Genomic DNA, 16237 nt, shown 5'->3' with positions numbered 1-16237 from the left:
RTAGTTGTGGGGAAGCTTTTCAAAGATGAGAGTATTAACTTAGATCCAGACCATTATAAGCTCCCAGAAATTCTCAACTCAAAACTGCTTTCCTGCAAGAACATTATTCTTTTCAAAACAGTGCTATTTATGAGGGGCAATTTATGAAAATTTACAGCTCAGGTATTCTTTAGTTTGTACTTTGCACTCACAGATGAGATTTTAAATGTATATGGACAGAGTTATTAGCAGGATTCAGAAGAAATCCTTAAAAGAGCTGACAAAAGTCTTCTCATGTAACCAGAACAACCTATCTATTTAACAAACTAACTAGTTTAAGTTTCTAGAGATAAAAGTGGTAAGTACTTGCTTACAAGTTTTGTGTTGCAGTAACTCAGTTCATTTTTAACTAGCAAATTAGAGCAAGTTCTGTTCATTTAGTCTGGCAAACCTAAGTACATACAAAAATATTCAAGTTTCAATATTTAAAATGCAATAAAAATATCTAAGGGAGGATGATGTGATGCAAAGTTTCTCCTTAATATATGAAGCAGAGATAACACAATCCTAATATGCCAAAACATATTTAGCAATACTTATCAGAGATGCAACCGCCTCTCTATAGCCAACTTGAGCTTCGGAATAGAYCACAAAATGACACCCACTTTAAAACTAACTGAACTCATAACGGTAGGATTTTGAAAACTGTTACTTAAAGCTTCCTGTCTTCTTCCTATCTCCAAAATAAACCAGTCTGTCATATAAGTTTACAGATATATTCTGTTCTTGCGTTTAAAGGGACCATAACATTCCATTTAAAGGGACTTCCTTTTTCCCTTTTCAAAGACTGGGGACTGCTGAACATGAACTGATGCAGGAGGAAAAAAAAAAAAAAAAAAAAAAGCACACAAGGAAATCATTTTACCCTGAGAGAAACCAGGCAAAAAAGTAAGCAAAATGACAGTGTGTGGGGAAAGAATGACAAGGTTTACATAAACAGGTTTGAATTAACTTCAAGGAAACTCCAAAAATCTGGTGTAGCTACAAGCTGAACTGACTGTGGAGGTAAGACACCTTTTGCCAGCAACCATTTTGTGGCACCAACTGCACAGCCTGTCATTCTGACTACTCTGTTCAAAGTATTAACAAGTACATGGGACTGAAAGACACAAGGYAGAAGAGCTGCAGATTGTAACGCAACTTTATTCCTATAAAATTTCCTAGCCATTCAATGCCAATGACCGAAGAGACTAATTCTGACAGGCTTTACCCTCTCCAAGACATATCATGCATATCCTGCAACACAACTCTCATTTGCAAAGCTMCACTAGAATGAAAAAGATGCAAAGCAGATGTTGACAGTTATGTTAATTCTCATATTAACGTTCAAAGTTTCCTTAAAGATGTAGCACAGGAAAGATGGTGACCCCTACACGAGCGAATTCCACAGGAAAGCTCAATTTTTTACACTTCTTGCATTTTACACTTTCTGCTCCTGCAGAGCATTCCTTWCAGACAGCTCTGTAAAAAAACTCAAGGTTATTCCAAAATGAAAAGGGAGAATACACTCACCATATGCACATGGCCGCAAATCATCAAGCCCACATTTTTGGTGAAAGCATGGACAAGGTGAAGCAAAGCTGGACGAGAGTTTGGAGCACCTGTCATAATTAAGCACTGAGGTCTGGAACAGTGAAGAGGAAAAAGTCAGAACTCGTTTCCTGTGGAGTTTTGTTTACTTATTTTCTCTCTGTCCAGCGCACGCGCTCTCTCTTTCTCTCATACACACACACACACACACACACACACAAAATCTTCAAAACCCTCGACTGCAGAACACTAGAATATAATCCTCACAGCAGAGGTAGTATCCTCACGTAATCTTACATTGTATTTATTTAGAAAAAGATCAGTCTCTCACAGTTGCCAGTGTACCAATGATGAATCATTTTCAATCTTCATCCCTTTAAGCGTGAGAATTTACACATTTAAAGTAAGAAGCACAATAAAAGACAAGACTAAAGAGGAATGAGTTGCTTTATACCTTTCAGGTCACATCCATTTTCATGTTCTAGCTTAGACTATTGTGTATCAAACCAAAAATGGAATCGCTTACTTTTGTATCACTATCATTCAGAAGTCACAAYCAAACGTTTGCAAATGATTCTAGACAACTTTCTAATAAGTTTTAAAAATTTAATTATCAAGTCATAAAATATCAGCAAATTAGCTTTAGTCATTATTCTATTTTCTCAATTCATAAGACAGTTCCAGTTCATTTTTCATACATCTTTTTAGTTGAAAGATGTACCTTCAAAATCCAAAACACTTGCCATTCATAAGAAACCACTGTCATGTTAAACAGAGTAGTAAATGAATACTCTTATTCTCAGTGTGCTTAGAACTGGGTTACAGGGAGGTCTGTAATTCTTTCGGAAAACAGCTACACAAGTTTACAAGCCGAAAAGCTCCACGCTAGCTTCACAAATGAAATATCCAATGCAACCCCAAATGCAAACTGATCAACAAAGCATTTACTACATCAGCGCAAGCAGAAAGTCACAGGAAGAAAGAATTTTCCTGTAATAGCTGTCTATGAAAAGGTTTGAAAGTTAAAACAAGTTCCCAGTAGACAGCAGTAAGGTTGCAACATCAGGTATTGATAACATTAGGTATTATCAAATACTTATGCCAAGCTTTAGAAATGCACTTGCTTGGGAAAAAAGAGTTTTAAAATTCCTCCTCCTGATAAGCTAAGCAACAACAAATGAATTAGAAGTCAGACTGTGTTTTTTCTCATTAGTGATAGAACAGAATGTAAGAGATAAAGCRGTTGTAAACAATGAGATTTCAATTGTGTGAAAAATGCTAGTGTAGTCTGTTTGCCTACAGAGTGCAGACTGTATCTCTAATGTGARACAGCTCTGTACTGAACACATTATATTTTCTCATGGATTTTACTTTAGACCACTTTTAGTCTAATCACATGGACTGAATGTCCATTAGCAGTTTGAAGCATGTCCTCTAGTTCAGTTTTATCAGAAAGACCTATTCACTGGCCCCTTGAACAGTCATGATGCAAACTAATGTGCCATAAATGCATCAAGAAACCTGCTTCTAAAAGCACTCGTGGTCAGAAATAAAATGCTAATGCAGAGATCTAAGGGGCTCTCCAGGAATACTGCAATAGTTACAACCTATAGCTCTTGTGAGGCCACATCTGGAGCACTGTGTCCAGTTCTGGGCTCCCCAGKACAAGAGGGATGTGGAGCTGCTGGAGAGAGTCCAGCGCAGGGCTACGAGGATGATCAGGGGCCTGGAACATCTGCCMTRTGAGCAAAGGCTGAGAGAGCTGGGYCTGTTCAGCCTGGAGAAGAGGAGGCTGAGGGGGGACCTGATCAGYGTSTATAAATACCTCAAGGGAGGCAGTGAGGAGGAGGGGGYGGCCTCTTTTCAGTGGTGGCCAGYGAYAGGACTAGAGGAAACGGCCACAAGCTGAGGCACCAAAAGTTCCACAGGAACTCAAGGGAAAAATTTCTTCCCTGTGAGGGTGATAGAGTGCTGGAACAGGCTGCCCAGAGAGGTTGCAGAGTCTCCTTCTCTGTAGATCTTTCAAACCTGCTTGGTCTGTGCCCCGAGTTCTAGGTGACCCTGTGTGTGCAGGGGGGTTGGACKAGATAATCTCTCAAGGTACCTTCAAACCTTAAGGATTCTATGATTCTATAGAAAGTGAATGACCAATTTAGTAGACCACCACCTTTAGTATTAGAATAACTGTTACCTGAAGTTTTTCACATGATCTTCCACTCCCGAGAGGCGAATAGAATGTTGTAGTGCATTCAAGTAAGTCAAGGCTTGTGTTGAGGATCCCCAATTCACGTCTGTGAATTGAAGATTTGGAATTTCAGTATTTTAATAAAAGAAGTTCTCATCTTTCTGTCTTTTCTTCAATTGTTTATACTTAAGTGCAATGATGTTTGATTTAATAAACAATGTGATAAATATTCTCTTTTTTCTGTAGTGGGGAGCAGGGAACAAAGGCAGCGAGCACACACATTTGCAATGACATTTCACTACAGCTGGAAAACCAGAAACAGATGTTTGAACTAGTCAGGTAAACATAATCAGGTTCTCTGTTCCTTCAAAAGGCCATGACTCCACCATCCCCACCAAAACTAAGTGATATTTCCACACATACCTGGTTTCTTGTAAGTGACATATATGTAGAGTCCAAGGACTATGACATATGTCAGAAGTGCTGCCCACCAATTAATGACAAACATCACAATGCAGCACAAAATTGCTCCAACAAGAGAAATCCACATATTGTAGTACTTGAAAGCAGGTCGCCAGCCTGAATCAAAACATAATTTGTAGGAATGGGCGGGAAGAGAAAAGGAACATSTAACTACTTCACTACTGCAAAAGAAAACAGTGGCTGTCCTTTTTCTCCTTCCTCAGTGCTTTGTATTGCATTTCATGGTAACATATGACAGTTCAAGCAATGTACAAAATAAAGACTTTGACACATTTCTCTTTTGATTTTCCAACACATTTCAAATTAATTTTCTTAATAATGGGAAACATTTGCCATCTCTAAAAGCATATCTCAAAGTGGGAGTTTGAAGATACCTGTACCAGTACGTGTATTAAAACATGACTGCTTGCATTATAGTTTTTTTTTTTCAGAGCGTTTTAAATATGGATTATCAGCAAGTCTCTTACACACATACAACTAGAAGCAGTCAGTAGAATGTTACTGTTAGTACATGAAGAGATTCTCACCATATGAAAAGAAAAAAGGACATATATTCCAAACAGAATGTGAATATGTCAAAGCAGTGGGTTGCCATTATTTTATACCCCCATTTATCCCAAGTTAATGCAAGATCAGGTAGACACACCAAACATCCACCATCATATGCAGATGAACAATTGTACAGACATAGTAGGAAGTAAATAATGCAAATGATCTGAAAAGATCAGGATGTCTACCGGTTCAGTAAGAAAGAACTTTTAGGTGCATTATTTCAGTGTGAAGCCACAGAAGAATGGACAAGAGATTCATCTGTTTAAGACAATTCTTCAATTGTCTTCACTTGGTTCATTCCGTTATTCTAACTAGCACACTGAACAAAAGCTATAAAAAAAACAGTGATACCACTTGCAATTCCAGTTTCTTCTCTACTGGGAGGCTGCCCACATTCAAAATTAAATTAAAGAAAAGGGTGGGTCTTCAACTCCTGATACTGAATTAGCAGGAAAGCTTTCCTCAAGTGATAAGCCTTAAAAGGTACTTCATCACAGGATACAGCAGTGGGAATTTATGATCGCATTTCTATTGGAGAGTTTCAGAAAAAAAAACTAAATCACCATTTGATCCTTCAGCAAAGTTGACAAAAAACAGCAACTTGCACATGTTGCTAATCATGGATGACTTAGCCCTCAAAATTCAGGAGGACCAAAGCAGACACCATACTAATTCAATACACCATAAAAATCAAGTAGATATTTAAAAATTAAACAGAAAAAAAAAGATTTATTTTTCCATCTAGAAATTACAGTTTAAACTATTCAAATTGGTTCCTACCTGGAGATTTTGCCAGAGAAGCATGGAATACAGAGAAGTTAATCAAGGCATACGAAGCCAAGAAGAAATTGGAGATAATTGGAGCAATGACATTCAATTCAGCTGCAAAATCAAAATCAAAGCAAGTTGTCATGAAACATAAAATTAAATAGATTTGTAGAGTCTAAAATCAAAAATCTGCTACAGAATAACCCATTTTACAATGCTTTCTGAGGAAAAGTAGTTTTCCCTTTGTGTACAGCAAACTGGAGATATCAAGTTAGTTACTGATATAAAATCACTTACTGATTTTGATTTATTTTCTAGTAGTCAGAAAGTAATATATATGTACATATATATAAGTATATGTTTAAATTTTGTTTTGATGTGCTACATACTATTTCAAAGTAATTCAATTCATATACTATTCAAAATAACCCAAAATAAGACTTTTTTTCTTTGTTTGGCTTGATCAAACAGTGCAGCAGTGTACTGGATCCTGAAGAACCTCTGGATCGGTGGTCAGAGCATTAATCTATGTATATTATGTTCCTAACGAGCTAAAGGTTCTCAAACAGCATACAGTAAGACGCTAGTAAGATTCAGACACAGTCAAGCATAATAACTATAAACGACAGACAAAGTTACTGTGCACAATTTGACAAAACAATCTTGGTTTTTTTTTTTTTAGGATAAATTAACAGTACTGGTGTTATTTAAGTATTCTATCTAAAGCCATGAGTATCCTTTCCCTTTAGGGGTGGGATGGCAGAGGCTGATGCTCTCTTCCCTAAATGTTTATATCTGTACACTCCACCATCCCCAAGAGTTGTGACCAAAATACAGAATGTTCTATGTGAGTCCAACAAATTTCTGCTCATTCAAATCCAGCTTTCAAGTACCATGCTGCAGAGACAGCACAACTATACCTACCTTMAACAGAGATGGGGAGAGGATGAATGAGCAAATGTGGAAATAAAGTTCAGAGCCATAACAGAGAGCAAGTGGGTGAACTGAGTACAATTAGTTTGCCATTTACCTRGAGGACACGTATCACTACCTGGTCTAGCCTTTACCTTTGGCAAAATGTAGCAATCACCTCTACTGTTTGCAGCTTAACAAAACATCACCGTTTCAAAATCTTGTTCATGCAAGTTTGCCATTCACAGACGCTATTTGCAATGATTTCTGTAATTCCTTAATTATTCTGTAATTATATATTTGTAATTATTAAATATAAGCGTTAATTTTAGATATTTACATCAAATAACATAAATCCTTTACCTCAGGTAGAGGCTATATTTTCTTTGACTGACAGTATCTAAAAATAGAGATTTGGAATTATTAGGAAAAGCATGCTACATTTACAGCTCAGATTTATTCTAGTTCTGTACTGAGTTAGATCTAGAAGACAGAAAAAAGTAATTCTCAAACTAAACAAATTTAAAATGCAGACTTAAAAGCAAACTGCTTTAGACCTCTAGGTCTAACACTCAAGTCCTCAAAGACACTGTCATCAAGTCATGAATAAAATGCTTCATAAAGGACAAGAAAGATATTGAGATTTATTATAATTTGAAACTAACCAATTAATATGAATCCAAGAGCAATTAAAAATGTCAGAATATATCCTCTCAGTGGTTCATTATTCTTTCCATAGCCTTTTGCAAACATTAGAAATCCCGGATAAATGTTGTCCTTGCACAAAGCCTGAGGAAAAACAAACAAACAAAAAACCCACACAAATTAATATTTTATTCAAAATTCATCTTCATTAAGACTTACTAATGGTATCTTTCACTGCATATGTTTTCTTCCTAAAAAAAGGCCTGTAGCCAAGATGCATAAATTCTATTTGCAAATGTCCTTGTATTTCGCATTTCCTGTATTCCATCCTTCATTAATTTCTATCAATGACAAAAAGCTTCACATTTCTATATCTGGTTGACTACTACTATTGTACTTTACTGGCATTTTACAGTCACATTGATTTAAGAGTCAAAGTAATGTCTCCTCAGAGAGTGCAAAGTTTCTCTTATGATACATTAATTGTTGCCTCAATACTTCGTTTGAATTCTGCAATGGGATTCCTATGTTTGGCTTCTGCAACGGGACTCCTATGTTTGGCTTCTGGATGATCTTTTGGGAAATACAGTTTGTTCTGAAGATTACTTATGGATAGGAAGTTTTACTGAATTAAAGAAAACTCCTCAGATTAAAAATGAGATTTAAGCATCAAAAAGGAAAGTACTTTAATGAAGACTAACAAAATTACTCTTCAGAAGATCTATACTTGCCTGGAAGATCTTGGGTGCACTCACAAGGGATGCCAGCGCAGAAGAAAGCGTGGCTGAAAAAATACCTGCAGAAATCAATGGTGCGAATCCTGACACCATGCTCATTACCTGAAAGSAAGACACACACAAATCTTACTTAAAAGAATACGAAAATGTATGCTACTATACACACTGATGATACTACCTGCATAGCAAGCAGAAAAACGTAATACTCTGTACCCTCCACTTAAAAGCTGTCTGAACAYCATGCATTCATATCAATGCCTCTTCCAACGTAAGAACCAGGGAACAGCTCAGGTAGGATAAGCACAGCCTAGCTGCAAAGCAAGAGAAGGTGGCTCTTCATGCTACACATAGTCAAACCATGTAATTCTGGTCACAATGACCTATGACAGGAGTCTGAAAGAGTTTTTAAGAGGACTGAGAAAGAAATCATATATGGTGAGAAAAAAAAAAGAGAAAAGAAAGCAACAGAATATATTACATGTTGTGGCTAAACCACCACTGAATAATGGGATCAAGTGATARAACTGTCTGAGCACATCATAAGAAGGTTTCCCTTTGTATAGATTTGCTTCTTATCATCTCTATCAAAGTTGTTTCCTTTCAATACCTCAAGCATAAGACAAGTTTGCTTCCTATTCACCCTCTCCTCTTCCCCATCAATCATCTTAGGAGGACTTTGTAACCCTAAGGAATAATGTAAAATTCTCAACTTAGAGTAGACTGAAAGTAACATACGCTCAACAGACTAAAAGGCATCTTCTGTCTGAAGACCATACATCTTAAAGGCTCTCTTACAAAACTTGTCTTCTGTTCCACTTTCTTACATAGCTGCGTCAAGCACTGCATGTATCAAGTGAAATATGATACAAAACTACCATGGTTAGACTAACCACTCTTTACAAAACAAAAAGGCAATCAGCATTTAATGATTTTGTAACATCTTGAAAAGATACTTCAGTCACTGGAAAAAAATCCATCACGATGATAGGCAYGATATGAACATAAGAATGAGCACTCATGATGAGCATCATCTGCATTAAATACACACCTTTCAATTTAGAATAGGGCAATAGGGATTGAAAGGGAGAAAAATACACATAGAAATACCTAGCTTTTAAATCACTGCCACTTTAAGTTGTTAAATTCAACTGTCCCAAACATTCTAACTAGGCAAGATTRAAAATATAGTATACAAATGTTTGATGAAGGGTATTCATATCCCCTAGGGCTAAGCTAAGAGCAAAATTTGACTTCCCTAATGCCACCCTTGCAGGTCAGACAGTGAGATGCTGCTGCATCTCTCAAACTGACTACTGAATCTCCAGGTTACAAGAGGTTTCTTCTGTCAGTTTGAGGCACGCCTTGGTTACAAATAAGTGGAAGTATTACACATGCCTAAGATGAGTGATGAAATAACTGTTACTTGTCTGAGGAATGAAGGAGATTTCCTGAAGTATATTTGCAGTCCACAAGAAGGAAGCTTAGATAGGACATGCAATTATCTATAAACTCAGAAATCTGTGTGTGTGTGTGTGTGTGTGTGTGTGTGTGTGTGTGTGTGTGTGTGTGTGTATATATATATATGTGTTTTACCAGGTATATATTAAAGGCATCAAAGATGACCATGATTATCACCATGATTAATGTTTTCATAATATTAAAACTTACTCGCTAACACATTTTTAACTGTTCCACTTCCATTTCTTTTAAATATTTTCACACTTGGTTAGATAAAATTAAGCTATTCCTCCTATGACCAGTAATAAGTTAGTCTTGTACTCAAAAGAAAGCTACAGTTATAATGCCTGGATGTTACAGTCCTGTACTAATACTTCTAGGAGATAAGAGCATAAATGGTCCATACACAAATACRTCAGGAAGAATAATGTTCTGAATAAAACAGAGAACAATCTTGGTTGAAGCAGTATTATTTTTCCCCCTGTAAAGTTTGATCAATATTCCCTTAAAGGACTTCTGGATCATGCCTATTTAAAAGTTTTACCATTCTCACTTCTCATTCATTTTAAAAAAGATCTGGTTATTTCAAGGCCTTTATTATATTACATGCACATCAGCTCTTCTTGGTTCTTCCTCTCTGATTATTAAATCTGTTGTATAAGCTTGAAGAGAATTCTGAGCAAGGTGTATTCAGATAGTATTTGCTCAATTTAAATGGTGCTAAATTACAATTTAGGTTATTAATGTTAAAAATAAATGAACATATAAAGGAAGCTTCTTCAAAACTGAAAGTAAAATCAGTTCCAGGAGAACTGTAGTGCTAAAAACCACCCATAACCACAAAACCAACAGGCCCACAAGCGCAGAGGCCATGTCAGTGAAACTCAGTATCACTTCAAACATTTGAGATAATGAAATGTCATATTCTGCTAGCTTCAGTTATTTSGTTGAGCTGTTGGGGAGCATTAATTCCCCCCCTCCCCAAAAAAAACCAAAAAAACACCCACAAAAACAACCCCACACCATTAAAAAAAGAGCTTTATAACCTTTTAAAATTTTACAGTGAACATGGACAGTGTTCCTCCACATCCCTCTGCTATCCTGCAGCTATTTAAAACGTGTTACAACCTTCATCCTCTGCAGTGTTTTAGCAGAACTTTCGCATGCTTCCGAAACAGAGTTTTATGCAACTTCCAACTTTCACTCAAAATTTCGTAAAACATTTTGTACATACTTCGAAACAGGAATATGACCAAGTTGTGCATTTAAATTACCCACAAATATAACCAATAATAGGCAAGATCTAGGCTTATGCTTACACAGTCCAAACAAGTTTCTCAAATTACTCTGCCACCAACGGACAGTCCTTATGACACGAGGCAGAGGAATGTCCAAGGCCTGCCAGGACTGCCCTTCATCTGCCGTGACTGAGAAGGAACTGAAGATGGTCGTCTTATGCAAGACTCCTGCCATCCCACTCAGTCTGATTCTTAGCCTCTCACATATGGCTTTTGGTTTAAATTTCTTAGCACAGGATATCATAGCTTTCCACAGCTAAGTCTTATTCCAGGTCATGCAGGTTTTGTTCCATAAAAGCACTCAAACCTAGACCTGCCTAAGCACAAAACACAAATCAGTTCTTGGCTGGAATAACTTAATAAAGCACAAAGTGTAAAGGAGTGACAAAATACTACGCATTTTTCCACCGAGTCAGGCATACAAGTTAGTTGGCACTTTCAGCCTTAGAATCTATATCCCTATGATCTGCAAGTGATACAGACATCTCATTTTAGGGATCAGCTTCTGTTTGTGAAATACTACTCCTCAGATATTTATCTACTGAAAGGACCTCTGTTTGTATGAACGATTTGAAGTGCTCACACTTGAGGACCTGAGAAACTGATTGTGACTTGTAAAAAAAAAAAACCTTCAAGAAATTTGTGATTTCTCTGTAGGTAGACACGCTCTCATAAAAACAACTTAACAGTCCTGTCTTATGAAAAGTCAGAATGAGGTTTGTCTCACAGATGCAATGGAAAGGGTAAGAGGCAATGGGCGCAAGCTAAAGTATGGAAAAGTCCAACTACATGCCAGCTTAAAGAAGGAAAAAAAAAAGTGAGAGTGGCTAAACATCAGAGCAGAGTGTGAGAGTAGCTAAACCCAAAAAGGCTATGCAGTCTCCAAGCTGAGATTTTCGTAATTCAACAAAAATGGCAATGCCGTGTGGAATGAATGCTCCATGCAGGTCTTGCCTTTGAAAGTTCTCACACAGAGCCTACTAATTCTTCTACAGTGAGAGACAGAACTAGTTTAGGGGGTAGTAATACTCTTTTCATCAAATGGCAAGAAACTATAATAATAGTGACTTTTTAAAAATAAAACTACGTTTAAGACAAGCAGCTTCACTGATGGTATGCCTCGAAGAAAAAGGATATGGARGAAATTAGTTTTACACTCTTCTCAGGTGATATATTGGAATCCTTCAAAAGCTTTACATGACAAAAACAATCAACATATATTGCAGAATAAGTGCTCTCCCAATAACAATTTTGTAATATCTCAAATACAGACATTTTCTAAGCCTAAAGTGACATCATACACATACCCAAACCACTCCAGAAAATATTTTTTACTGTAATAGAATAGTCTGCACTGGATCATTATTTTGGTATGTACAAACTGTAACAAACTTTTCCAGCTTGCCTTRCAGAGAGTTTCATAGCCTTATCTTCATTTAGGTTTCTAGTTAAAACATACAAGCTATTAAAAGACACACTTTTCAGTGTTTATATTATCCGAGAAAAAAAAATACACTGAAGACAGTGAAATATCCACATCTAGAAGGTTTTTTTGCTTGTTTCTAATACAAAATCAATTTTTATGAAAATCAAGAAAATCCTTATGATTGAAAATATTATAATAAATGCAAGCAACTTTTCAAAAAGTCAACATACTTTCTAAGAAACTTATAATCTAGGAAACAAGTTACAGAGAGAATCCACCTACAATTGCTATGACTCACAATATAACCATGAAAGCATGCAAACCCAGCAGTGAATGATGGCATTCAAATACCTAAACAGATCAAGCTCCAATCCACCACACAAACCATTTACTCAGAAGAAGAGTTAATACTCTCACCACCTGCATAAAAATATCCATAGTCTTAAAAAAAAAAAAAGTTATCTGTCTGTTCTTCTAAGACCCAATAACATACTATTTAACTACTCCACAGTAACCTTACAGGTACAGAGAGACATTTTATAGCCAAAGATATTTTTGCAGTTCATTRAAACACACACAAACACAGAGCATATTACATTAAGAGAAAGCTTTATACCTGGAAATTGTTCATCAGCCCATAATGACAGTCTTTCTGACAGGATGAGAAATCGTAGTTTAGTTTACAAGCTGCAGTAGTGCAATTTGCCAGCTCACTGATAATGGTGTTATTAACGTTTCCCGTGGCATCTCGAACAACRCAGGAACCTAAGATTGATCCAATCACAAAAATAAACATTAACAGACTGACTTTGCATTTAAGACACATAACAATCTCTACTCCTTTTTTTCAGGTAAGCCGATTTTTACAAAGCATTTTTAAAAAACAGCATAAAACTTTGCAAAAAAAAAAGAAGAGTCTAATAAATAAGGAAAACTAATACCGATGAAAGCTGTAACTATGTAGAATGTCAAAAGCTTAATGACACAAATGTAGCTCAGTATTTCATTCCTTTGAATCATGAATTTCCAATAGCACTTCATTTGGGGTTAGTATTAAGTACTCTCACTTGATTTTATGGTTTTTCATTTTTTCAGATTTCTCAAAAGGACAGCAGTTTTGTTGTGATGTGTATACAATCTACATTAAGTATACAGTTTTGAAACTATTCTTTGATTTCTAGTTTTGTCTATTTTTTTAAACACCAATTTCCTCGTGAAAAAAATCCATATCTAATGCTTTTTTAATCAAGTTCTACTACTTTAAAACTTGTCTTGAATTCATTATTTRTAACTTCATAATTCTCCTATTCAGTAAAACTGTGAAGACAGAGTCTTTCAACTTCTGACAACAAGCACATTTGATTAAAAAGTCTGCAATTCTTTCCTCTAAAAGGTTTTGTTTTAAAACAAACTATAGCAGATAGAGTTTCGGATTTAAATGAGTGAGGCAGGTAAGTTGTGTTTGGACACCATCCAATGTTTCAGGCAACAAGAACTAAACCAGTGTTTTAGAAGAGGGAAGAAAATAGACAAGACAATTCCCTTAATTTTTCCTTCTCAGAACTTAAGTTACAGGGAAGTCTTAAGAACAGCACAGTATAGTTGATGACCTAAAGGACTTACCAACAAAACATAAATAAAGATCAGCACACAAATGTACTACAAGCATATCAGAATAGGCATGAATTTCTCAAATGACAGTGCCCATTAGAGTGCCAAAAAGAATCATTTTCTTTGACAAAGAAGGTCCCTAAATATATTTACCATACTTAGACTGTTTCTTGGTTTAGAACTTCAAAATGGTTTTGAATAGCACCTACTCCTGGTAGGTGGACTAGTATACTTCTAGTTTCAGGGGTTTTTTTCAGTTGCTTATCAGGCCCAAATTATAAAATTTCAGCAGGTTTCCTATACTGATCCTTGACCTTAGTTTGGGGGTGCATGGAAGAGATCTGAACTGTTTTAATTGGGATGAAGACTCCTGCAGGATAAAACATTTTCTCTTCCACTATGCAGGTATTTGCCCTAACCATTTAAGTGGCATATAATGAATGTAACAATATTTGTACTAGCTGAAATATTTCTAGATAACATACATTCTGAAAAAAAATGCGTTCCTGAAATACTTTTCTGTTGCTAATACGGTGCAGTTGCAGAATCATTTAAACTGATCATCCCATTAGAGAGCTACAGGGCAGCATCAGAACCCTCCTCTTTCTGGTTTCCTTTTTTCATTCTCCCAGTTATGCTCACTGGCAGCTCTTTCACACAGAATCACAGAATCATAAAGGTTAGAGGGGACATTCAGAGGACATCTAGTCCCTGCACACGCAGGGTCTCCTTACAGCCTGTGGCACAGGGTGGTATCCAAGCAGATATTGAAGATCTACAGAGTAGGAGACTCCACAACCTCTTTGGGCAGCCTGTTCCAAGGCTCTGTAATCCTCACTGTTAAGAAATTTTTTCTCAAGTTCCTGTGGAACTTTTGGTGCCTCAGCTTGTGGCCGTTTCCTCYAGTCCTRTYGCTGKCCACCACTGAAAAGAGGCCRCCCCCTCCTCCTCACTGCCTCCCTTGAGGTATTTATAYACACTGATSAGGTCCCCCCTCAGCCTCCTCTTCTCCAGGCTGAACAGGCCCAGCTCCCTCAGCCTTTGCTCATAGGGCAGATGTTCCAGGCCTCTGATCATCCTCGTAGCCCTGCGCTGGACTCTCTCCAGCAGCTCCACATCCCTCCTGTCCTGGGGAGCCCAGAACTGGACACAGTGCTCCATAGGTGAGTCAAAGTTATGACAAGAAAGAACAGTGTTACTCTAAAAAAACCTAATCCTTACAAGAGAATGCAGAATAGAAGTCATTTGGTCAGGCTGCATCCTAAACTCAGACAATTCAGAGACTTTATTTAACCCTAATTCAGAAACATTTTTCTGTGATAGAAGGCCTAGAGATTTTTACAGAAAAAGTTGCCAAAACTTTCTATAAAAATAGATTCACATTCCTAAGGGCATGCAAACTTGCTCCAGTCAAAGTCTAATTAAGCTCCGCTACGCTACAACCTTCTGCTAAGCTTAACAAAAAATAGCAGATCTTCCAGGCACACACAAATAGGGAGCCCTGAATGCTCTAGGGTGCAGCTGAGAGGACTTCTTGACTCTTTGTGCAACAAATGGCTATGTCAGCCTCTCATTCATCAGTCCTAGTTCCTTGTGTATAGAAAGCATGTCCTCATGCCACTCAGAAGTTTGTTCTTATTTGTTTCTTGCAGTGTAGTTGCTTGAAAATACACAATGTAAAGGTTCTGTATACAAAATAAAGGTTTCTTATGTACTCTTAATCCTGAAACCTGCACCTCTGTTTGACTCTCTTACTAAAATACAAACTGCATTGTCTCTGCCTTTACAAGTGCTATTCTATTGAAACAGGCTTTCTAATTCTGGCAGTCGGCTAGCATTTTTCTGCTTCTAAGCTACCTTTACTCAGTTCCTTAAGCCTATTACTGCATAGCATGTAAATACTGAAATAACCTTGTCCCCACAGTGCTCACTTCAAATATGAACATGAGCACCTTCATATACAAAAGGGGCATAGAGCATTTGTTCTTGTCCTCCGCAGACATTACAACTAGGTAACATTTGTAATGCTTCCAAAGTTTTCATGAGCTGCTCACCTCTAAACTGGAGGGAGATAGTGGGAAATAAGAGATGGATAAAAGCCCAGTTCCTTAACCAATGCCTCAAAAAGCTGACTTTTCATTTCATGCCTTTCATTTCATAATCTCTAATTATAACAGAATTGGTATTGTTTAATTACCCAATTTCTAATTGTAAACTACAGAAAACAAGTGGGACAGGATATTTTTATTCACAAAACAAGTTAACATTTGGCTGGTTTTGCGAAGTGTTCCTTCTGCAATATGAAAAACGAAGTTTCTTATGTTTAAAGGTCAAATAATATATTCTTCTTGGAAATTAATATTATTGAACATTTTGCTCTTGTGTGTGTTCAAGCTCCAAAACATTCAGATTTCGTGCAGAGATCTATGTGGTCAACCTAATTAAATTACCTTAATTAGAAGATTAATGTAGTAGGTCTTAGCCTGCACTGGGCACAATCACTGTAAAGCAACTATCTGGCACAGCTACAGTGCCAAACATACATCTCTGTATGTTTGAATAGATGTTCTCTGTGAACATCTCTGTTCACCAA

The 16237-nt window shown here is 36.8% G+C and overlaps 1 protein-coding gene across 1 annotated transcript in view; it reads right to left on the bottom strand.

Moving 5' to 3' along the window:
* Positions 1–16237, bottom strand: part of SLC12A2 (solute carrier family 12 member 2) — a 55417-nt gene that overhangs the window by 13858 nt on the left and 25322 nt on the right. The window contains exons 10-16 of the mRNA XM_026046583.1: positions 12650–12798; positions 7846–7953; positions 7135–7258; positions 5570–5671; positions 4178–4333; positions 3761–3860; positions 1552–1663 (exon numbers count right to left, since the gene is read on the bottom strand). Coding sequence (XP_025902368.1) covers positions 1552–1663; positions 3761–3860; positions 4178–4333; positions 5570–5671; positions 7135–7258; positions 7846–7953; positions 12650–12798 — 851 coding nt within the window. The remainder of the gene's footprint in view (positions 1–1551; positions 1664–3760; positions 3861–4177; positions 4334–5569; positions 5672–7134; positions 7259–7845; positions 7954–12649; positions 12799–16237) is intronic.

The sequence above is a fragment of the Nothoprocta perdicaria genome, unplaced genomic scaffold (assembly GCF_003342845.1).
Source record: "Nothoprocta perdicaria isolate Ctin4 unplaced genomic scaffold, notPer1 scaffold_45, whole genome shotgun sequence".
Taxonomy (NCBI): domain Eukaryota; kingdom Metazoa; phylum Chordata; class Aves; order Tinamiformes; family Tinamidae; genus Nothoprocta; species Nothoprocta perdicaria.
Note: the sequence above shows the minus strand (reverse complement) of the source record. Positions and strands in the feature narration are given on the sequence as shown.